The sequence below is a fragment of the Dipodomys merriami genome, unplaced genomic scaffold, assembly GCF_024711535.1.
Source record: "Dipodomys merriami isolate MVZ:Mamm:240054 unplaced genomic scaffold, mDipMer1.0.p SCAF_198, whole genome shotgun sequence".
Lineage (NCBI taxonomy): Eukaryota > Metazoa > Chordata > Mammalia > Rodentia > Heteromyidae > Dipodomys > Dipodomys merriami.
In genome coordinates this window covers 1,012,956-1,037,940 of record NW_027203359.1, presented here as the reverse complement: position 1 = coordinate 1,037,940, position 24,985 = coordinate 1,012,956, and the positions used below count along the sequence as shown (strand labels likewise).

The 24,985-nt window shown below is 45.0% G+C and overlaps 1 protein-coding gene across 4 annotated transcripts in view; it reads right to left on the bottom strand.

Moving 5' to 3' along the window:
* Ttc7b (tetratricopeptide repeat domain 7B) overlaps window positions 1–24,985 on the bottom strand; it is a 211,873-nt gene that overhangs the window by 124,323 nt on the left and 62,565 nt on the right. For all 4 annotated transcript variants that reach the window (XM_070028563.1, XM_070028564.1, XM_070028565.1 and 1 more), the window contains one exon: window positions 18,260–18,381. In XM_070028563.1, the coding sequence (XP_069884664.1) occupies window positions 18,260–18,381 (122 nt within the window). The remainder of the gene's footprint in view (window positions 1–18,259; window positions 18,382–24,985) is intronic.

Below are 24,985 nucleotides of genomic sequence, written 5' to 3'. Positions count from 1 at the left end.
ATTTATACAGTCACAGAAGCATTGAATTTTCTAGCTTTAAATGACCCAACACAATTGAGCTCACACAGTAGGGACTTAAGTTCAAAGCCTGGTAAGAAAGCAAGCTGGGAGCTTTCCACCATATTCTATTACTTTTTTGGGTAAAAGAAACACAAGCTCTAAACAGGAAATGTAACTGGCTGGGCGCTGGTGGCTCTCGCCTGCAATCCTAGCTACTCAGAGACTGAGATCTGAGGATCGCGGTTTGAAGCAACCCCTGGCAGGAAAGTCCATGAGACTCTTATCTCCAATTAACCCTCAAAACTGGAAGTTGCACTGTGGCTCAAAGGGGTAGAACGCTAGCCTTGAGCAAAAGAGCTCTGGGACAACACCCAGGTCTCAAGTTCAAGCCCTATGACTGAGGAGAAGAAGAAGGAGGAAGAGGAGGAGCAGAGGGGGAGGGGGAGGAGGAGGAGCAGGAGCAGCAGCAGCAGCAGCAGAAGAAGAAGAAGAAGAAGAAGAGGAGGAGGAGGAAGAAAAGGAAGAGGAGATGCAACTGAATGATGAAAGAAAAAATATTAATGCAAGAGCCTAGGTGCATATTTTGTAACAATATGCAAATTTGTATACACATATATAAATTCTATTTGTTCCAATGAAAACAGAGAATGAGATGCTCCTGGGTATTGGTTTAAAATTGTAAAGCAAATCTGTTGAACCAGGTGAAGAACTCTGCCGCCTGAGGATAATGCCTTCTGCTACCTAAAGAGAAAAATGATTGACAGAAGAAACCCAACTCCCTAAGGCTGCGTGAGATAAGTTTCTTCCATGCAGGACCGAGGCCCTCTGGTGGACACATGGAAGAATCTCTATGAGTAGAATGTCCAGCACGTGATGAACATTCCCAAGGAAGCCATTAGAGCAAAGACAAGCTTTCCTCACGCTCTTTGCAGCTTAGTCCCGGAGAGGATTTAGGATCCATCACCAGATTCTTACTTAATCTGGGAAGAATCCTGTTTGTAAACAAAGAATCTACAGAGAGCTGAAGGCTGTGGCTTGTAAAAACGAATGTGGCCTTCTGAAAGGCTCATGCGAGGCTGATTCCCACCCAACACCAGGCCAGTATGGAGGCAACAGAAAATTAGAAAAGGCCCCACCAGCTCAAGGGCAAGCGCATACAAATCTCAACAAGCCACACACCATTCAAACATTTAAAAAGTCACATGTTACTCAACCAATCACTGCCACTGATGCAAATGAGAGCAGGGCTATCCACCCTGCAAGCTGGGTGGGTAGTCACGAAAGAAAGGGGGAAAGGGAAATATGTTTACAAGAATTACATTCTAAATGTGAAAGAATCACCTAATTTGAGGAAAACAATCAATGCCCACAGGATTGCCTTCCTATCTCTAAACTACTGGCTCGTTCTTTATAATGCAGAGATTTATTAAATATCTAGAAGGAACGGTTACTTAAAATTTCCACTCCACTATGCAGAGCAATGAGCCAATGGATGCGCCTGGTTCTGAGGGGTTCCACAGACCCCTGACATGAGGTCATCTAATCCATTTCAGCACCCTGAACCGAGGCCCCACAATGATGTCAGAATTCATTATGGTAAACTATTCTCCAAAGGAATGTTCTTGCGGGCACTGGAGCCGCAGCCACCTTGGCGAGCTGTCAGAACCTGGGTTCATCTGCACTTTGCTTCTGCAGGCTTCCTGAGCGAGGTGCCTTTCCCTGCGGGCGGGGCAGCTCCCACAGCTCAGCTCTGACCAAGAAGGGAAGGGCCTGCCAGCCCTGAGTGCCCACAGCCTGTTCAGCCTGACGGGCAGGCATAGCTGTTTCCACTCAGCAGCCCATCAGGGAGAGCCCAGGCCCTGCTCCCGCGGCCTGTTCTCTGTCAAGCTTTTTGGCAGGCAAGCTTGTAACTGTTCATGGGAACATATTCTGCTCTCCCTTGACCTACTTCCACCTTTTTCTTCTCTCCTCCCTTTTCTCTTGTCCTTCTTCTAAACCTCTACCCTTGTTCTAGTGCTCCCCGGGGGCCCTGAGGCAGCCTTTTACAGCCAGCCTCTGAAGTCCCATTCTTCAAGTTTACAAGCATCATCCAATTGTCCTGTTCTATCATTCTGAACTGGCTTAGCGCTCTCTCGCTCTCTCTCTCTCTATCTCTCTCTGTCTGTCTCTTTCTGTCTCTCTCCCCCCCATTCCCTTCTCCTTCTGTTCCTCCCTCCCATCAGACCGAGAGATAAGTGTATTCAAGAAGGAAGTCAGAGCTCTAACATCTAAACACAATGGAAAACCAACACTAGGAGAGACCAGGAGACTCGAGGGCTCTTTCAGATTGTGACAGGCCAGTTCAATGTCAAGTTCAACACATTCTTCTGTTATTTCTCCTTTTATTTCTTGAGACTAAGGTAGGAAAGATAATTCTTCAACATGTCCTTCTAAATGATCTCCTGATTCCCAAGTGTGACCCAGGCCTCCAATACCCTTAAGCTCAATATCACTTGCTATTGTCACACAGATCACAATTGTGACATGAAGAAAGGACTTTTCGTGCTACAGAGCAAATCCCTATGCAATAAAGAAAAGGTGGCCCTGCCAGTATAAACTCAATTTCTCTCCTAGCTGAGAATTTCATAATAGAAATCAATTACAGAACAAGTCAACACAATGGATCTCTCTGAGCAAAGAAATTGACTTTCTGCAAGTTCCTTCTTGCCACTGGCACTTCTGAACCACTCACAGTGGGTCACTTCACCAATCATTAAACTCGATTTCCTACAGGCGCCAGGCCTGTCCCAAGTACACACTGATGGACAAGGGACACCATACCTGCCTTGGACAGCTTCAAAACCCTACCAGGATGGATGCATCTCTAAGCCAGCTTGGAATGTGCTCGCTTCTCCATCCAATCTCTTGGAATAGAGCCTGGCTCAGCAAGTATGTGAATGGGTCAGACCAGCATGAACCAAATGACCAAGAGCACAGCACAGGGGATCCACTTCCTACCTGCTTCTTGTCTCCCCTGCTTTCTCACCAAGGATGGCTCATGAGCCCCCTGAAAGCACCTAGAGGGCCCTCAGCGGTACTCCCTGTGGTGTGGAGGCCAGGTAGTGATGCCCCCTACAACCAAGTCACGTATTAGATGGAGCATGTCTGGCCTGACAGCTTCACAGAGCAGAGTGGACAGGAGGAGTTCAAGAATGTCAACGAACAAGCAAATAACAAGTCCTTCCAGGTATTTTAGAAAATCTGTCCATCTGGGTCCATGTGCTCCTCTATCTGTAGACTCAGGTATCTTTCAAGACCAGGGCCAAAGCTACCCCTGGGAAACTTTCCTAGCTCCCTTGGGACGAGGCAGGCATGATTTCTGGGGGCTTCCAACAAGGCTGTGTTTTGAGCCTCACAGCACAGATTTTGATTGGTATTTGAGTCTTTTCCACTGACAGCCTTCTTGACAGTGGAGGCCCTCTAACTATCCCCATTTCCTGGTCTTCATCACCTACAGGGCTAGCCAGGCATTCAGTAACACTTAGCCAGCTGGGTACCCCAAAAGAAAGAGCGTCTAAGGTTGGATTCTGAAATCTCTTTCCTCTGTGCTTTTGTGATGATTCGAGGATAACAAAAGCACATTCTTCCTATCTCTCAATATCTACAGCAACATGACTCTAGAAAAAAACACAGATCTTCCAGATCAACTGCACATTAGTCCTCAAGCTTGAAAACTGCTTTTCCTCCATTTATGTAACCCTTAGTTGTTGTCTCTTTTGAAGAATTCTGGAACGGGAGCCAGATTTCCAGCTCTGGAAAGTGGAAGATGAAAAGCGACATCCTTCATAGGCCAGAAGGGCACTTGTGGCAGGTTGTCAGGAAGCTGCTTTTCCTGAAATGGATTCCGCTTCCCCTCTGTCTGCACTCTCCGCCTGGCATCCAGTAACAGGCACTTGTGAAGACAGATGGCTCTGGGCAGTCAGGGGCCAGGGATCAAACCCACAACCTTGGCCTTGTTAGCAAAGGACTCTCTGGTCAACGGTGGGAGCCAGCTGCAGCATAGATCTAGTGACGGAGGGTGTGACCACCCTCCATGCTGGGATGTGAGCAAGCGGGCAAAGCTGGCGAGGTCTCATTTCAAACCTAATGAGACTTGTAGTAGGCTTAGCAGCATTTTTTGGACTACTTTACCAACAGAGGCTTCCTCGTGACAAAGCAAAGTTAGGTTATACATTGGGTCAGCCAGCCAGAGAGCATGTGGCACACTTAGTTGGCACTAGGTATCAGGTAGCCGCACAGGAGCCACTAGGGACATGGTCAAAAGGCTCAGAGAGAAGCTTCTAGCAGCTCATATTTAATGGGTCAGGACAGGAATGCATGAGCAAGTCCTTCCCACGTGGTATGAATAAGGCCTATGTCCAGAAGTTGGGAGAGCAGCTAGAGAAACAGAAAGGGCTGAAAGACCAACTCACCCTTCTCCCCCATTCTCCTTGTCCCCAAACTCTTAGTCTCTGAGGCATACTATAGAAAGACTTATCCCAGCTCCTCATGTCTGTCCTCCCGCCCCGACACAGAGACAGAAGAAGGACTGCTGTGCACCAAAAAAAAAAAAAGAGTTAGCACAGAAAGTACAATAGGAAGCCAATCACCAAGCACTTTCCCTCATGAACTTCTATCTGAAAGATGTTCTGTAACCCCAAAAGCCCAACAGTATCTAACGCAGTCTTGGATTCCTTTGCATAATGGCATTTTTAACAAGCTAACTAGAGGATGGCTATCATAGAAGGACTGACCTTGGGGGCACCCATACACCTGTAAATGTAAACTGTGACTCTTGAAACACAGCGCGGTTAAGGACTGCAGTCAGACCGCATGCACTCCACTCAAATCTAAGCTTCCTCATTTACAAACTGTTATCATGGGCAAGGACCCGTGCCTCAGTTTCCTTATATAAATGGAAATAACAAGGAGCCTGCCTCACTGATTCACTGTGAGAACTAAGCGGGTGGAAACATGGAGGAAGTACTTAAGTACTTGCTTATTACTCTAGCAGCTTCAAAATTCTGCCTTTCCTCAAAGCCTTTTACAATTCTGGAGTCTACTTTCAAGCAATTTATAGCACATATATGTCTGCTTTAGAATTATTTAACTTTTTCTTTAAAATGGCATTCCCCGTGCTGACTCACCTCTTTATTTTGCTATTTTCTGAAAGCTCTCTCCTGGGACTGTGTGGCCACTCCCCTGGGAGGAGAAGATGACATCTCTAAGAGACCGGGGCGCAGAGTCTCCACCAAAGGCCACAGGGCGTGGCACAGACCATGGCAAGGTATTTCACAAGTGAGTTCTCCGTGTGCCATCTCAGTCAGCACAGATACCATCGGAGACCGTTCTGAATTAATCAGCAAGGGCCAGGCCACACAAAAAGACAATGTGAACTTGGTAGCAAACCACCAAGGTTTGAGGAGCCTGTTATAAAAGCTGAAAAGAACAGAGCTGAGTCCCAGCATCATTCCTTTCCACCAGGGGCATCCCTGCTAAGAACGCACCTTGGGGGGCCAGGGGCAGAGGGCGGGGGGGGGGGAGAGACAGACATGCTCAGTGAGAGGACATGGGTAGGCTAGGTCCCCATCGGCCTTCTCTGTAAGATGGGGTTCAGTCAATTACATGAATAACGTAGTGCTCGTGTTAAAAGATAAGGAAAGTGAAGAAAGGCAGGAAGGTCCTCATAAAGGGGCTTCAAACATTCCTCACTTCCAAGCAGCAGAGGTGCATGAAAGTTAAAAATAAAAATAAATTACTTGGATTATCCCATGCCACCAGCACCTTGGACTGTGGAGAGGAGAGAAGCAGAAAGAGTGCCAAAGGGAGGCAGGGACTTCCAAACTCAACACATGTGCTTCAGTGGAAAGTTTTAAGTTCAGGGATAAGAGTACATCGTTCCCTTCCATTTTAGAAAAAAAAAAAATCTAAGGAAATCATTTGAAAAAAAATACCAAGTAAGAGTTTTAAACATATAGGAGGCAGATGTCCTAATGGCTCCCGGACCAAGCAGTTAAGTAGCACCCCTTGAAGAGGGGCCTCGGAGGACCAGCAGTGGTGGCAACTTGAGGGTAGGCAGGCTCGGGGACTCAGCCCAACCTTCCCACAGGGCCAGCTATCTGCAGCCAATAGGTGACCAGGTCGTGAAGAGAGGATCCTGCCGATTGGTTGGTGAGGAGACACCTCCAGGGTTGCAGCACCGCTTGGTTTGAGGCAGCATGGCCCCCTACAGGACTCTTACACATTCTTGTGAGTTGTCCCAGACACTTGCTAGGGCTGGGAAAGGCTGATAGTTTGGGGATGGGGAAGAAAAAAGGGGCAAAGGTTGGGCGTGTTTATGAGAAGAGGAAGGACAAGAACAGAGCCTGGGACATGAGACATCTGGAAACGGCAAAGGGAGTGAGTACCAGATGCTCGGCCAACACTGAGAATGGCCAGAATTGACCAATCCATTTACCTTGCCTTCTCCTGGCCCAGGACTTGGGCCTCCTTCTCACACCTGCTCCTGACCTGCTGCTCAAAACATCATCCTTACACTCCCCAAACATTTGCCACCTCCACCCACCATCTGGCTCTTCATGGCACTTATAAACACTTATTGGGCAAAAGCCGAAAGCAACACTTTTAGGCTTGAGAACTTTTAGTTTAATAGCAAATAGAGCAACATCAAAACTGGTGTCTAGCCAGGAGCCAGTGGCTCACGCCTGTAATCCTAGCTACTTAGGAGGCTGAGATCTGAGGACAGAGGTTCAAAGCAAGCCCGGGCAGGAAAGTCCGTGAGACTCTTAACCTCCAATAAACCACTCAGAAAACCAGAAGTGGTGCTATGGCTCAAGTGGTAGAGCCTTGAGCTGAAGAGCTGAGGTGCAGTGCCCAGGCCCAGAGTTCAAGTCCCACAACCAAAAAAAAACTGGTGTCTACCCTATCCTATTGTCATGTTTTTCTTCTCATTTGTAGTTTCATTTATGAGAAGATATTTCAAAAAGACCACTCACTGCCCATACTAGTCCAATCTACAAACAGATGTGCTGGGATTTGAACCCAGTCCCAATCTGGCTCCAGTGCCAAAAAGTGTGGAAGATGCTTCCCTTATGGCAGGTGTCAGGTAGTTTGTGAGCTCACAACCAAACTCCTACAACCAAAATGCATCCCGGAGGCAGGAGAACAGCTAGGATGGTCAAGACAGCACAGGCCACACTGGCTGCCTGGGCACACGAGGTCAGCAACAGGTCAGCCTGTAGCCGTCTGGCCAAGGAAGAGAGGAGAATTTCTATTGAGTGATCTCAACTTCACGGCAGAAGCACCACCCACCAGGAAGATGAGATGAGATGGAGAGGCTTGGCGTTAGCATGATGACAATAGTGGAGAAGTGGGCTTGTGCATGTGTCATCTGCACAAGCACCTAAAGAAAGTTCTCTCATCCATTTGGCTTTGCCTAGACAGATGTCATACTTGCCCCTCCAGACAGGAAGTGCAGGTTTCCCTGTGTGGAACCTATAGGAAAAAGGCTTGCTTAAAGTTCAAAGCAGGCAAGTATGATCTGAGAGAGAGTTTCATTTGGTAGAACAAGCTATTTTCAAGGCTACTCTATGCCATCCAGAACAGCTGTTCTTCATGCAGTCTCTCTAATCCACAGACCGTCCATAAGACGTTGGCTCCTCCAGGCAGTCTGGTCCCCATGCACGGGGTCCTGCGCTGTTCCCAGGCTTCTGTAAGGACACAGGGAGGGGTCACTGCTCAGGAACTGTTGGCCCACTGCTTCTTCAGCCAAACGGAGGTGCTATAACTGATTTCTAGGCCCTGCTCATTCTTTGGACAACTTCCTACCCACTGAGGCAGGCAGGAAGGTACTACCCTCCACTATCAGAGAGGAAAAGGAAGTCCTGGAGGGGAAGCAGAGGCCAGTTTCACAGCTTCCAGTTGAGCCAGAGTTTAAATTCTGGCTTCCTTCCCCTCCTTCTCTAGGCATTGTTGTGTTCTATCTTTTATTGTCCCCTAAATCCATGTAAAACAAACATATCATCTAGGGCATTGTGATAAGACAATCCTTTCAATTGCCACCACCCAAGCCTAGATGGATGGATGGATGGGTAGATGAATGTATGGATGAATGTATGGATGGATAGATAGATTGGAAGACAGACAGATCACTGCATCTAATTTACAGGTTCCCTATATCTAAAGTGCTAATTACCCAGACATTGCTTTGTTACATTTCATTATAGGTTAGCCACTCAAGTCGGTATCTCTACACTACAGGTTAAGTCAGTTTTTCACTTGAGGATCCTTTCCATCTTACTTTTCGGATCCCACTCTTCCCCCTCCCTTGGCCTCTTTCATTTCTTTCCCATTGAGCTGCTAAAGAATCTGAACTGTGTGACCTGTGGAGTTTCCCGTAGCTAGGAAGCCGCACGTTCATGACAAAGTTCTCTCCTCTGTTCGCTATTTCCCTGCAGTCTGGCAGCTATAGCTGTCCTGAGTCTTATCAATGCCACTCCATCTCTTGGCACACGTGGCAGTGGTGTGCTCCTGTCTGAGATTCAGCAGCCCCTGATGCTCGACGCTCCTGGCCACTGCGGGCTACATAATGGCAGGGATCGCCCTGCACTTTCCTTGTTGCCTCAAATAATGTTACAAACAGCTGTTTCCCTGCATCTACAATTTGGTTCTTCAGTGGCTCAGTACATACAGCAAAATGTTCAATTATTATTCAGTTTTGGTTTGGAAGACGTTGAATTATAACTCATTTATTTAAACATATTTGATCAGTCTGTATAATTTTTTTCCTTCTTGAAATTCAAGTTGTTCCATATTTGGCCTGAGTCTCTGCGTTAGTTTCCTGCTCTCTGGATGTATGTAAAGATGTTGCCGGTTCATTGTTCTCATTCCTATTCCAGGCAGGCAATATGATGCTTCAAGATTACAGTCTAGGAGCTGGGGACATGACTTGCTGGGGAACCAGTCATGGCGACTGCCAGTCCTCCTTCCCTCCTTTTCTCCCTCCCTCCCTCTGTTCCTTCCTCTCTCGCTCCCTCTCCCCCCTTTCCTTCTCTGTCATATGCACACATAAATACCTCATAACTTACTGTTGATACTTCTAATTTAATAACAAAATCAGTACTACAGTTTTTCCTAGAGTTATTTTTCTATACTCAATTTATTTTCCTTTCTTCCATACCAAGAATCCAGGGATGATTGGATAAAAACATTCTCTATTATTCAATTGCTTTATTTCATGTTACACAAGAGAGATTAGTAACAATATTAATACTGACATCATTAATGTCCTCAGATATATGAAAAGGATGATCTATAAAAGGAAAAACTGATACACCCAACTTCAAAATTAATGTCTTTTCCTCTTTAAATGACATTAAGACAAAAATATAAGCAACAGACTGGCAGAAAAAATATTCCAAAACACATTTGTGAATATATATCCAGAATAGGTAAAGAATTCTTAACATTTAATAAGAAAAAAAACTACTTAATTGAAAACGGAGCAAAAATTGAATAGATATTTTACCACAGGAGATAAAATGATAGCCAGTAAGCACATGAAAAACTGCTGACATTAACCATCAGGAAAATATACATTAAGATCACACAGTCCACCATTACAAACTTTAGCATGGCTCTAACTCAAAAATCCAATACCAAGTGTTCATAATGAAGAAGCTGGAGCCCTCAAATATACTGCTGGTTGATATGTAAAATGGACAACCACTTCAATGAATCTGTCCCAGGGAATGAGAAACTGTACAGAAATACTAGCATGGAAATTTCCATAGCAGCATTTTCTCTGGTAGCCCCTAAGTGGCCACAATCCAAACATCCATCAATTGATGAAGGGATATATAAAATGTAATGTCTCCATACAATGGAATAACCTCTCAGCAGTCAAATGCATTACTGAGTGATTAGTGCTATGTTATGGACAACCATTATGTTAAGTAGAAGAAGTAAGCCATACTGAACTACATATTCTGTGATGACTTTTGGGAGGGGGGCAGGGGCTAGAAGTCGGGACCTGAGCATTGTACTCAAGGCTAGTGTTCTACCACTTGAACCACAGCTCCACTTCCAGCTATTTTGGTGGTTAATTGGAGATAAGAGTTTCACAGGTTTTCCTTCCTGGGCTGGGTTTGAACTGTGATCCTCAGATCACAGTCTCCTGAGTAGCTAGGATTACAGGTATGATCCACTAGCACCCAGCTTGTGAAATTTCTAACACAGGAAAATCAAAAGGCCAGCACAGAAGCAGTTTCCAGAGGCTATCGGGGGGCTGGAGATTGATTAGAAGTAGGCACAAGAAATTTTCTAGAATGACAGAAATGTTCTAAACCTGAACTGTGGAGATGACTGTATAGTTATACTTGGTCCTACTTCAGGGTCTGCTGTCAGATGCATCACACATCCTATTGCTTCTTTCTGCTTTCCCTTGGCCAAATGTAAATGAAGTACAGCCGTGATGCTATTGCAACTCTGTCCCTCATGAGAATACCTTGTCACTCAGTTTTACTGTAATGCATTGTTCATGGGCTTTAGGTTTTTCCATCCAGTTACTCTCTCTTTTCCATGTGGATATTTGAGAAGATCAAAAACTATGTTGCCAGTGTTAGTATTTTACTTCTCAGCTGCTAACCCTTGCCTTCTCTCTTTGGGCACTGACAATCCCTCTCCTCTGTAGCATTTTGCTGATTCCTCTCAAACCCTTGTGTAGTGCTACTAGAGCTTGAGACTCTGTTCAAGCACACAGTAATCTCTAAATCCACCTATAAAGTAGGTACAGCTTCAGAAACAGAGTACAGGAGCTTGCCGATGTCATGCTACAAGTAAATAGAACGTGGAGGACTGGAAACTAGGTAGTTGGATCCAAAGTAAGGGACAATGCTATGTCTCACAAAACACATCAAGTGTGTCAGCGTCAACCACAACAACCGCCATCCACTTCCCCTATGGTCTCCACCAGACAGTAAATCTCACCACTCATTCAAAGATCAGATTCAAATGTCAATCTTCTAAGAAACCTGGTGAATATACCCAGGCAGGTAGCTACTTCCTCCCCCCTCTGCTTTCTTCCCCTCCCCTCAATACCTCCCTGCACTACATTAATCCACAGGGTACTATACTTTTTCACTGGCATCTTGTCTTCTGCCTAAGCTCAGAGAACATTCTTATTCACCAGCTATATCCTTATGGGCTTCCCACAAACACACATGAAATCAGGGAGGCAAGAGTTTGGGTTTTCTGTTTTGTTTTGTTCTAATTTACTAGCTTGAAATGTCCATGTCTTCTTATAGAATCTGTGGGCTGTGCACTAGTAGCTCACACTTGTAATGCTAGCTACTTAGGAGGCTCAGATTCAAGGACCACAGTTTGAAGCCAGCCCAGGTAGGAAAACCTGTGAGACTTTTATCCCCTATTAACTACCTGAAAACCCAACGTGGAGCTGTGACTCAAAATGGTAGGATGCTAGCCTTGAGCAAAAGAGCTCAGGGATAGCACCCAGACCCTGAGTTCAAGCCCCACAATCGACACAAAGCAGAATATGTGATAAAGGTTTCACTAAGTCTAGCTAATGAGTTTTTCTAGGTGTTCTCAGAACACGCCCAGCTTTAGATTCTTCCTGGCTTCCAAAAGAAGAATCTACTTCTTCGAATGATCCAAAGGAGACCCAGCTTCCAGGACTGTCAGCCAGCTCGGAGATACGAGGAAGGTGCAAATGATGCCAAGGGGAGGCAGAAGGAAGAAGATCTAGCAGAAGAAAGGTACAGTGTGTTCATGCCAAACCCAGAGAATTATCACCAGAGGCATTTGTGTATGGAAAGTAAAAACTTCAACCTCAATAGAGAGGAAGGTGGAAAAACCAAATGTCACTTGAGAAAAATGAATTCATCAGCCTTTAAATCCTGTAATTTGATGCAGAAGCCGGCTACGGGAACACACAGTCATGTTACAGGTTTCCTTCTTGGTGGACTGATCCACGGCAGATACTGCCATTCAAGTATAAAAGGTAGGCCACTGTAAAACAGCCTTTCTCACTTTAAATGGAAGGATCTAGTAATGTCTAAGAAAACTCATAACCTTTTCCAAGATGTCTTAGTCATTTTAGGGGCTTTAGCTAGATCTCTCTGTAATTCTCTCCTATGAGTTGACTAAAAATATCTCTGCAAAACAAGAATGGAGAGGAAAGCGATGCTTTTTAAAAATAGGAAATAATCCCTTGAAAAGAACTAGGGCCTCTTTCCCTCACCCCGCCCACCCTCCTGCAAAAGATTAATGCATTTGACACCTAAGCCGGCAGGGGAGAAAGAGCTCTAAGGACGCTGCATGCTCCCCTAGCCCTCCTCCCCACGCACCTGCACCCAGGCACATTCATCTAGACCTCTCTGTGCAGACGCCACGGAATTACCAAGATAGCTTCCTGCAGTCTGACAGGCTCAGAGAGGATGACATTTCGCTCCCTTCATGTGCAGACTGGATGTGAATTCCTCTTACCTAACCCGTGTGTCATATCAATGATCTGCCCTTGCGGGATCTCTATAAAGGTCGTATTAAACACTCGTGTGCTTCAGTGACCAATTTTACCACATGAGATTTCAACTACATACTTGAAGGTTTAAAACAAAATCAGGTCTAAGATCAGACACTGGTGGCTCATGCCTATAATCCTAGCTACTCAGGAAGCTGAGATTTGAGGCTCAAGGTTCGAGGTTAGGTCAGGCAGGAAAGTCTGTGAGACTCTTATTTCCAGTTAACCACTAAAGTAGAGCTGTACATCAAGAGAGAGTACCAGCTTTGAGTGAAAAAGCCAAGTGCCAGTGCCCAGGCCCTGAGTTCAAGCCTCCCACCCCCTCAATACAAGCAAAAAAGGTGTATCTGTATGCCCCAAGAGCTCTGAACACTTAGTTCAAGGGTCTTGTGCTGTAAAGTGTTCATAAAAATCCTCAGATTGCTAGAGTGTAGAATACACAGAAGAGCATGGTCAGTTCTAACTCCATACCTGTACCAACTACTGAGAACATCCACCTGGCTCTCCCTAATCTGTCTGCATCTACACCATTCCAAGCACAGCATTCTTCACGTTTTCTCTCCATTTTCCCAAATCATGCGGCCATCCCAGCATGGCAGCCCTTCTGCTTGCTTCTGTGCCAACCTGGCTTCCCCTGACACACCTGAACTAATGATCCCCAAACCACTTGGTTTACTCCATAACTCTGCACACGCTTTAACCTCTCCACAGATTTTAGGCAGTCAGGGGCTTTGTCCATCCTTCACACCTAATAGGTGCACAATTAATCCTCATGAAATGAAAAGATACCTCGCTTTACTGAAGAGTCCAGGACTGTGGAAACTGCATGTCAAATGGTGAGGAGTTCTTTTGTTGCTAAAAAGACCATGTCTTATCCTGTTCTTGAACTACCTTCTGGGAATAGCTTCTATTGTCTACTTCTTCACCCGTTACTGTCTGAAGAGCATCAGGAACAAAGTTGGTAGCTATTAAACGCTTATTCATTTTCTGTGAGGAAACGCATTGACAGGATTCAGAATGCCAGAAGCAGGTGTGCAGGTTACAATGTGAACTTATCACTGAAAGAGGATCATGGCCAGAGGGTTAGGATGCAAAGGCTAAGTTGTTCAGCACCTAGGAGACCAGAGATGCATGGAACAAGAGAACCTACTACCTAGTCAGCTCAGCACCCTCCATGTTGGCCTCCCATGATCCCACAGGCTGCGGGGGGAGGGGGCTCATCTGAGGCCTCTGCTGTCCCTGGGGCAATGAACCAACAGGCACCCGCTCCCAGCAGCCCTGGGACAGCACAGGTTTCTGGCTGAGCCACACTGGGCTGAGCTGAACAGCTGCAAAGGTCACGAGATTATTTGAGAAGACCAAAAGCTGTTCAAAGTCCAGGAATGATGGTGATTACTGGTCTGTTTAACCATAAAACCAGAACTCCAAAAGCCCTTCCAAATGCCTTTATCACCTGGTGCAGCTGCACCCAGCTCAAGGGAGCACCCTCCCCGACCCCCACAGCCCCATCCATGCTTGAGTGGACGCCCCCTCTGAGTCAGGGAGAACTCATGATGCACCTAGCAAAGGGAACAACCCCACAGGCAGGCCCATGGCCCATGTATTACAGGCTGTTTACCTTCTCATAGCAACTTATACCCTATACCCTACTCCCTGAGATACAACCAGTTCCCAGGCAGGAGCGACACACAGAGTGTGCTTGTACCTGTATCTTCTCCTTGTACTCACACAAAACTTTGCTCGCTTCCTCTACTTTTGGTGGCCAATCTAATAGCTCTACATTCAGAACAGAGTTCACTCGGGTCAGCAGTCATTATAAACCTGTGCCCGGCCTCCAAGCCTTGGCCCAGGAGCCTAACAATCAGATGAATGATGCCTACTTCTCTGTGAACTTGCACTTCAACAGGACTGTAAGAGGAAGATGGCCTGAATGCTAGAATGCAAAGGGCCAGTGCCTGGGGAGACTGATGGTTAGCTACAAGCCTAGCTTACTGGTCAGCACCCCTTTCAGGGTCTCCCATGATCCCACAGCTGTGGGAGTCTGTCTGTCCACTGATAGACTTAATCTATCCCACTTTCAGCTGGTGATCAACTGGCTGCCATCATCATAGAGTGTGCTGTTTGACTGACACTTTATAAAGTGCACTTCTTCTTTGGGCCTCCCTGCAGCTCTATGTGGTAAGGGGCATTAGCCATATGTTACAGGTAAAGAAGCTGAGATCCAATAAGTAAACAAGCTAGTTCCAAGTTCATAGCCAAGTGCGTTCACTGCCCTTCATACAAACTCCCAGTACAGGGAGGCAATTCTGGGGACCCTGGAGGCATTTCCCTCTCAGGAGAGACATCACATAATTTTTCTTTATCCTTAACTGTCTCTGCTGGAACCCAGAGGGATAAGAGATACAGATGTGAAAGAGAAGGGGTGTGCTCCTATCAGACCAAGCTAAGGAGTCTTGGAGCCAGAGGCCAAAGATGGCACAGGTCTGGATGGCAACTGGAAGAGGAGGAATGGAGGAGAGGAAGCAGAAATGAGAGAGAGAGACAGAGAGAGAGAGAGAGACAGAGAGAGAGTGGGAGAGAGGGAGGGAGGGAGGGAGGGAGGGAGGAAAAGGAGAGGTATGAGGGAAGAAGGAAGGAGGGAAGGCAGGATGTGAGGGGCACAAGAGGGGGAAAGAGGAAAGCAGGTGTTTATGCCATGTTCCAAGTCAGGAGTGGCTGGGAACCATCGGTTGGCAACATCACAGATGTTCCCTCACAAGGAGTCAAGATGGCGGAGGGGGCCTCTCCCTCCACACAGGGTGACAGCATTCCCCCTCAGGGATCTAGTGAAGGAATTAATGTCAGAAACCTGGAACCTAGACCACTGTTTGACCTGCAGCAGGTTATTTCTTTTTTTTTTGGTCCGGTCGTGGGGCCTGAATTCTGGGCCTGGGCGCTGTCCCTCAGCTCTTCAGCTCAAGGCTAGCGCTCTACCACTTGAGCCACAGCACCACTTCCGGCTTTTTTATTTTTGCTTATGTGGTGCTGAGGAATCGAACCCAGGGCCTCATGCATGCAAGGCAAGCACTCTACCACTGAGCCACCTTCCCAGCCCGCAGCAGGTTATTTCTGAGTTTCGACTCCTCTATAAAATTGGGGTGCTACCACTTTACTGCCAGGTTCATGAGTGGCAGTAAAGATAAGCAAGACAGTCACTGTGGGCATGCATGCGTGAAGACAAGGCCACAGGCTTGTAGACACTGGGCTCTAAGGCATCAGGAGCCCGGGAACTAGCCTGGCCTCAGTCTCTCTGCAAGATGATCAGGTCACCAGTTTGGTAGTCATTCCTGGAAAAGATGGGGGCATTATAAAAGACTCAATACTATCACTCATTGAGTCCTCAGGAATGACAGCCAAAGCTGAGTTTATATATAGGATGTGTTTCACCATTCCCCACTTCTTATCACTACACTTACATATTGTACTTTCCTTCTACTGAAGATTATTCCTGTCCATTAAACTCTCCCAGACAGTACAGGAAGTGCCCAAGAACAAGTGAGCAAAATGAGGAACCAATGCATCAGAAGATGGAAGTGCAGAAAGCCCCGGGGTTTAGGGACCACAGCGCCCTCTGTTTTGCTTGCAATTTGTAGTGATACCATTGGCAGCCCACTAGTGCGCATCAAGCAGCCCTCAGGTATTTGTTTTTTGTCGGTCATGGGGCTTGAACTCTGGGCCTGGGTGCTGTCCCTCAGCACTCCAGCTCAAGGCTAGTGCTCTACCACTGGAGCCACAGTGCCACTTCTGGTTTTCTAGTGGTTTACTGGTGATAAGAGTCTCATGGACTTTTCTGCCCAGGCTGGCTTTGAACTGTGATCCTCAGATCTCAGTCTCCTGAGTAGCTAGGATTATAGGCGTGAGCCACTGGTACTTGGCAGCCCTAAGGTATTTGGCACAGCAAAAACCTCACACTGGTCTCTTCTGTCCACTCAGGGGCTCTAGCACTGAGTCCCACCCTCTACCTACCCACGTAAGATTTAGCCACCACTGCTGACCCTGCCTTGACAATCCCACAGCTGGCAGAAACAGTGAGAGTACCTGGTCTTTAGAGTGCAGAGAACAGCAAGGGGGCAGGAAAAGAAGAGAAGAAGCTTAAAGGTAAGCAGGCCCATAAGGCTACACCAATGCCAATGGGCACCTCTTTGGACTTGGAGAAAGTGAAATGAAATGAGAAGTGAGTCAGAGATCAATCCATCATCTAGTAATCCATCATCTAGGGCAACCTTGTCAGGACTACACTTCAGCGTCTCAGGGGATGAGGTCAGAGTCCAACATTCTGCTCCCTCCCTCCCACGGCATGAAAGATCAAAACAAGCTATTCATCCTACCACCAGGCCAATCACACAGAAAGCATTCCCAATAGAAGGCCTTGGTTTGGTCCCCTCCAATCCCCAAGAGAACTGATTCCTGCCTCTGGGTTCCATCTCAACACATTCCCACTGGCTAGAGGGAGGGGCAGCAAGAGTTGGGGAGGTCCCTCCATGAAGACCACCAGTCATTGTGAAAAGGAAGGCGAGAGAAGATGAATAGAAAAGTATTCCCTGTTCCCTCCCTCCCCCTCTATCTCCAACAGCAGAAAACAGAACCCAGCCTAGGGGACATGCACCATTGCTCAGGTGGTCTCAGTCAGCAGCAGGCAAGATCAGACTCCAGAGCATTTTTGTGCTAAAGCCACTGAGCCACTCCAAACCTTGGGGTGTTAACTGTGGCCTTTCATGGGCCATGCTGAGCTGAGCCTGTGGCTTTTGAAACAAAGCAAGATTCCCCCCCCCCCCCCGCCCCCAGAATGCAGTAAGATTTGGAATATAAGGATTTATTCTTAACAATTCAAAATGGATGGATGCAGTGAAACCCCACTTCTGAGAGATGCACCCCAAGGTTTGAATCTCTTAAAAATGAAGGAGGGAATAGTTCCATTGTTCATTTTTCCAGAGACTGGGCCTCCTATCCCCTCTGCATCCAAAGCACTATTGGACTATGGTGCCTAAGGAAGGAGCGGACGTCTAGAGCCGCCTGCGCAAAGCCTAGGAGGAGCTACAGAGGTGGCAGATACCTACTGTTGGTCTTCATGCACATCTATCCTGCAGCACAAGGTCAAAACAAGGGACAACTGAAGAGATGTGGAACAGAATCAGCACGATTCTCACAAGAGCAACATAAAAGGAAAACAGACATCAGTGCCTTGAAGCTCCAACCCCGGCCCCGCCCCTTCCTTCTCTCCTCTAGTGGAAAAGGTTCTTACAGCCACATCCATTTTCTCAAAAACCCTAGGCAAATCCATTTCTTGACCTGACCAGCCTTGGTGTGTACCCGGGCCTCTAGTTTGCAGTTTTCATATCAAAGTGGAGAGATGGTGGGACACCCATAGCCGGGGCCCCTCTAGACCACCCACCCCGCTCACGGGCTCCCCAACTGGGGGCTCCCAGTCATCCAGACTCCCTCCTCCTCCTACTCTCCACCCCTCCCACCTTCAAACCTCATGGGAAAGCAAGAGAGTCAAGCAGAGAGAACATAAAAAGGGATCATGCTTGTTCTTGTTAAGGGGAGAAACCTAATTGTAGTTCATCTCTAAAACTGACATTATAAAAACTAAACTGGAGACAACATTATATGGCTTCTGTTTTCCTTTTCCTAGGAAGTGGATTGAAAACAGTGAAGAAAGCTTACCCATTTTTGAAATAGAGGACATGGGCTCTCTGAAGTCCTGTTTCTAGGAAAAAACCTAGTTCTTGATCGTGGGGAGCAGGGCCAGGCTTAGGGCTTCTGTTCTGAATATTAGTAAGTATTACCTAGAAGGGGAGAAAACCGGAAAACTAATCAGACGCATATCCACGCCTACTTTCTTCAAAGGCACTGCACAGCTTGAAAAACAGACTTCCTTTTGCAAACATCACCTCGTGGAGCAGGTACCCAAAGGCAAGCATCCGGCTAGCACAGAAAATAACTTCTACTGGACAGGCGCAACCATGCTACTGAGCATGCGGTCCCCCTGGGTCTGAGATGGGAAACGCACGTCACTGCTGAGTGCCAGTGCCAGAAGCATTAGAGGTGGCGTGCTGGACAGGAAATTGACAGGAAGGCTGAGTGACACAGAAGCAGTTCTCCGAAGAGTGAAGAGGGGAAGAAAGTCAACATCCACTGAGGGCCAAGGCCACCAAGAGACATAAGCCTATGGGACTCTACTGAGAGCTGATAAATGCCAGAATAGGCCCTGGCTCCAGAATTAATCAGAAGGCAAACCCATCAGGCCATAGCACCTAGACCAGTAGAGCTGAGCATCGGTCATTGAACCCCCAGGGGAGAACTAAGAAAGCAACCTAGATTCCTTCTCTCCTTAAACTTGGCCTCTTACCAACAGATAATCAGGCTTAAAAGTTTTAAGTCGTTAGTGTTGCAAGAAACACTTCTAACAAGCCAGGGGAAAGACTTACACATTGTGTTTGTTACAGTTTAGTGTAGATACATCAGCTACTCTCTTAAACTCACTAGTCAAATAAGTCATTTCTTACAGAGAAATCTACTTGTGACCCAGTTAAAAACCATATAACGGGGAGGGGAAAAGTGGGAGACAGTGAGGGAAGGGGCGATATTGTCCATAACCAAATGTACTTATTGCCTGACTTGTGTAACTGTAATCCCTCTGTATAGCATCTTTATAATAATAATTTTCTTTAAAAATTATCAGTTGTGGGGCTTGAACTCTGGGCCTGGGTGCAGTCCCTCACTTAGCTCTTCAGCTCAATGGCAGCGCTCTACCACTTGAGCCATAGTACCATGTCCAGTCTTCTGGTGGTTTATTGGAGATGAGTCTCAGGAACTTTCCTGCCTGGGCTGGAATCCTAGTGCTCAGATCTCAGCCTCCTGAGTAGCTAGGATTACAGGCGTGAGCCACCAGCATCCAGCTAAAAATGAAAAATTTCAAAAACACCATACAACACACTGCTGTAATGCAGTAGCTCTTTTAAAGGCCAGTTTTTAGCCAAACCCCAAATATCCTAGAGGTCAGAAAATTATTCTCCAAATACAGATGAAGTAATTGCTGGCTCTCTAACCCAAGAACTTTGGGGCAAAGGAAAGTAGAAAGCACCCCAGGATACTGCCATGGAGGAAGAAAACCTACCAGGATCTCACCAACAGCTCCCATGGCTTCCAGCCCTGCCCCACCCTCCATGGTGTTCCTTGTCTGGGGCCCTCGTCTCCCCTCCACCCCAGATCCTCTCCACAAGCGTAGGAGATGCACAGGTCACTGTCTGGGGAGCTCTTCTGTTTTCTCTTATGTCTGTCGTGAGATGACCTCATCCATTCTTATGAACTCAACTCCATATTTGACTGCTAGTCCAGACCTCTCTGAATTCCAGACTCATGCAGCCAAACACATAATTTGGAGGTCCTGGAACTTTCCAAAATTATCCTTCCTTTGCTTTTGAGCATAGTTCTTAGTTTTGAAATACCATGGCTACTTTAAAGCAAAAATAATTCAATATAGGCCAATGAAAATTAAAAACTACGACAAAATCCTACCACACAGAAATAACCACAGTTAACATCTGTTGAACAACAATACAGATATCTTTGGGTACATGTATATCAACAGAGAAAGATAAAAATCATTTTGCAAAAAATGAAGAGATATTATGTTTATATATATATATATACACATACATATTTATAGCAGATTTAAACTACATTTAAATTAGTTAAATTTGACAGAAGAAACTGAAGTGCCATCAAAGTAAACATTCAATTCAGAAATACATTTTTATTCACAAAATTCATTAAGTTTCTCTCAAGTTAAAAAACATGTTTTATTATGTGAATATACATGTATACATGTGTGCACAGATACACGCAAAAAGTAGATCATCTTTTTTGGCCTACATACTTCAACTTTATACAGTATCTACTGGCACACAATAAAGAAATATGTTCTACTTTGCATTCTCCTTCAGCTTTCCATTTTTAATTACATTAGTATTTTTACATTTAAGCTTCCTAGTTTTGTTCTATTATTACTTTTATATATTGCCAGGTAAGTCTTTATATTATATGTATGTACATATGCATATACATACGTGAATACACACATATATTACATAAATATATACATATTCATCTATGGTTGTTTTATTTTCTTCTTCATGAACACTAATTGTGTGTACTGACTTTTCCCTCCCTCCCACTTCTTCTTTCCTCTCTCTTTCTCTTTCTCTCTCTCTGAGGATGAACCAAGGCTGTTTGGTACTAGCTAGGCAGATGCTCTATCATTAACCTACCCCCAGCCCTGTTCACTATTTTGATCATTGTAGCTTTGTGGTAAGTTTTGTCAGTGATGGGGCTTGAACTCTGGGCCTGGGCACTGTCCCTCAGCTCTTCAGCTCAAGGCTAGCATTCTACCACTTGAGCCACAACGCCACCTCCGGTTTTCTAGTGGTTTATTGGAGGCAAGAATCTCACGGACTTTCCTGTCTGGGCGGGCTTTAAACCATCATCCTCAGATCTCAGCCTCCCGAGTAGCTAGGATTATAGGCGTGAGCCACTGGTACCCAGCTAAGCCCTTCAACTTTATTCTTCAAGATTCATTTGGCTATTGAGTCACTTGAATTTTTACATTAATTTCTGAACCAGCTCTCCAGTTTTTACAAAAAAAAAAAAAAGATAATTCATTTTCATAGGGGTTGGGTTGAATTTGTAAATAAATTTAGCAAATATTACCATTTCAACAAATTTGTCAGTCCATGAACATCTTTCCTTCATTCCAGTATCATTTAATTCCTTTTAACAATGTTTTGTAGGTTTTAGCACATGTTTTTATTGAGTTGATTCCTATGTATTTTGTTTTTTGGATATTTTTGTTGTTGTTGGTCATGAGGCTTGAACTCAGGGCCTTAGTGCTGTCCCTAAGCTCTTTTGCTGTAAGATAGCACTCTACCACTTTGAGCCACAGTATCACTTCTCACTTTCTGGTGTTTAACTGCAGATAAGAATCTCACAGGGACTTTTTAGCACGGGCTGGGTTTGAACTGAGATCCTCAGATCTCAGCCTCCTAAGTAGCTAGGATTACAGGTATGAGCCACTGGTGCCTGGCTTTTGGATATTATTATAGGTGGAACTGTTTTCTTAGGTTTATTTCTGCATTACTCATTGCTGGTATATAGAACAAAAGTGATTTTTTAAAAAATAAATTGTCCTTGCTATCTTGCTGAGTTTTTTTTTATTAGTTCTAATAGTTTTTTGTATGTGGATTTATTAGGATTCTATATATTTAAAATCAGGTCATCTGAAAATAGTTTTATTTCCCCCTTTCCAGTCTGGATGCATTTTATTTCTTTTTCTTGCCTAACTACACTGGATAAAATGACTAGAACAATAAACAGTGAGTAGAAGTGACAAAAAAAATCTTTATCTCATCGCTGATCTTAGAGGGACAGCATCCATTCTTTCATCATTAAATATGCTGTTTGATGTGGGTTTTTCTTAAGTGCCTCTCTATTTTTAATCAATCAAGTGTTTTTAAATAGCATATATTACTTCTACAAATTGATAGGTTACAGTATATCATTTTCAATACAAAGGCCTGCACACTGTCCCTGAGCTTTTGTACTCAAGGCTAGCACTCTACCAGTTGAGCTACAGCTCCACTTCTGCTTTTGATGGTTAATTGGAGATAAGAGTCTCCTAGGACTGGCTCAAATGGTGATCCTCAGATCTCAGCCTCCTGAGTAGCTAGCATTACAGGCACAAGCCACTGTGCTCAGCACCATACAATGTTTTTTTTTTTAATAGTGAAAAAGTATTAGATTTTATCACATCTTTCTCTGCATCTATTAAAATGATCACATTCAAGTTTTTCTTTGGCTCACATAAAGATTCTGCCTACTAAGATAATCAGATGGGTATAGTGGCTTAAGCCTGTAATCCTCTGCACTTCGGAGGCAGAGAGTAGGGGATTGATGCTGCAGGCTAGACTGGCCAAAAAGAAGTTTGAGAGATTCTATTACCAGCAATGGCTGGGCTTAGTGGTACTCACCGTCATTCCCAGTAACACAGGGAAGCACACAGACCAGGCCTGCTGAGGCATAAAACAAGATCCTAATTCAAAAATAACAAATGCAAAAGAGAGGATGGAGGTGTTGATGAAGTGTTGGGCCACCTACCTAGCAAGTGTGAGGCCCTCAGTTCAATTTCCAGTACCTCTCACCAAAAAAGATGATCAAACTTATGGTTGGTTTATAGGCTTTATTATATTTATAGAGTTTTATATGCAGCATTAATGTTTATAGATTTTCAGGTGTTATATCACCTTTCATTCCTGAAATGAGTCTCTCTTGGTCATGGTGTAGTATCCTTAGCATAGAGGTTTCTCAGCTTGAATAGAGTTAATTTTGATAAATACACTATAAATTGAAAATACCATGTCAGAATGCATTAACTATACCTTCTGACCATCAGAGCTCAGACCTCCCTATTTTAAATGTGCTCAGACCTACAGTTAGGCAAAATCATCTCATACGAGGCCTGTTTTATAGTAAAGTGTTGAGGGGCTGGGACGTTGGCTCAGTGGTAGTGCTTGCCTTGAGTACATGGAGGCCCTGGGTTCCATTCCTCAGCACCACATAAGCAGAAAAAGCCAGAAGTGGTGCTGTGGTTCAAGCGGTAGAGCGCTAGCCTTGAGCTGAAGAGCTGAGAGACAGAGCCCAGGCCCAGAGTTCAGGCCCCATGACCCACACACAAAAAATAATAATAAATCACTGAATGCATCATCTAATTTATTGAATGGCTTTAATCTGGTGAGAGTTACTGTATAGTAACTAGTTTCATGGCTGCTTAAGAACTACTGCAGCTTACCACTGCTGCCTCCCCATAGGGAGAGAACACTGTGCTGCCTGCTACTAGCCAGGAAAAGATCAAAATGCAACATGCAGAGTACAATTACTATTGTTATTTTCAAAGTAATATGCAGCCGGGCACCGGTGATGCCCAGCTGTAATCCTAGCTACTCAAGAAGCTGAGTTTTGAAGACTGTGGTTCAAAACCAGCCTAGGCAGGAAAGGCTTCATGAGACTCTTAGCACCAATTAATCATCAAAAAGCCAGAAATGGAATGTGGCTCAAGCGGTAGAGTACCAGCCTTGAGCAAAAAAGCTAAGAGACAATGCTCAGGCCAGGAACCTATCCCCAAAATAAATAAACCAAACAACAAAATTCAAGCAAAAGGGTATATTTGTACACCCCAAGTGCTTGGTAGAACACTTGCCTGAAAAGCATGAGGCCCTAGATTAAATCTGAGAGACATAGAAGAGAAAGAGGGGGGGGCGGTAGAAATCAACTGTAAATCTATAAAAGACTTCAGCAATGTGGCCAATGATCCTTGTGAGCCTCAGGTGTCTTCTCCGCCATGAGCTACCCCTGAATTTCCACCCTGGCTCAAGACCTTTCTTTAGCTTTAAGATTCTCTGAGTGTTCTTCACCAAAGCATTCTCCATATTGCTTATGGCTTTGTGTCCTCAAGAGATGGTAATATTTAATCAGTTCAGTTCCCTTGGTATCAAACAGTGTCCAAAACACAGAAGGAACTAAAAAATGTTTGTGTAAGTGATGTTAAAAATTAGTAAATATTCTTATGTGTGAAAATTCAATGGAAAAATAATCATTCAACAATGAAAATGGAAAACTATTTGGGAATAAAACAGACCTATCAAAATCTATAAGACAGAGACAAGAAATGGGCAATAAGAGTGGCAGCTGCCTATAATTGCAGTACTCTGGAAGCTGAGATGGGGAATTTCAAGGTTAATCTGTCTTTAAAATAATAATTAAAAAAAATTCTTGCTGGGCATCAGAGGTTCACACCTATAATCCTAGCTACTCAAGAGGCTGAGATCTGAGGATAATAATTTGAAGTCACCCCTGAAAAGAAATCTCTGAGAATCTTATCTCCAATAAACCACCAAAAAGCCAGAAGTAGAGCTGTGGCTCAGGTGGTAGAGTGCTAGCTTTGAGCAAAAAAAAAAAAAAAAAAAAAGCTCCAGCACAGCACCCAGGCCCAAAAAAAAATCTTTATGGAAAGAAAAGAGGTCTATAGATGAGGAGAGGATGAATATATAACTCCACAGATTAATATAAAGAGTTAAAAAATTCAACCAGCCAGGTGCCAATGGCTCACACCTGTAATTCTACCTACTCAGGAGCTGAGATCTAAGGATCGAGGTTCAAAGCCAGCCCGGGCAGGAAAATCTGTGAAACTCTTATCTCCAATAAACCACAAAAATACCGGAGGTGTTGTTGTGGCTCAAGTGGTAGAGTGCTAGCCTTTAGCTGAAGAGCTGAGGGACAGCGCTCAGGCCCAGAGTTCAAGCCCCATGACCAACCCCCCCCCCACAAAAAAAATTCAAC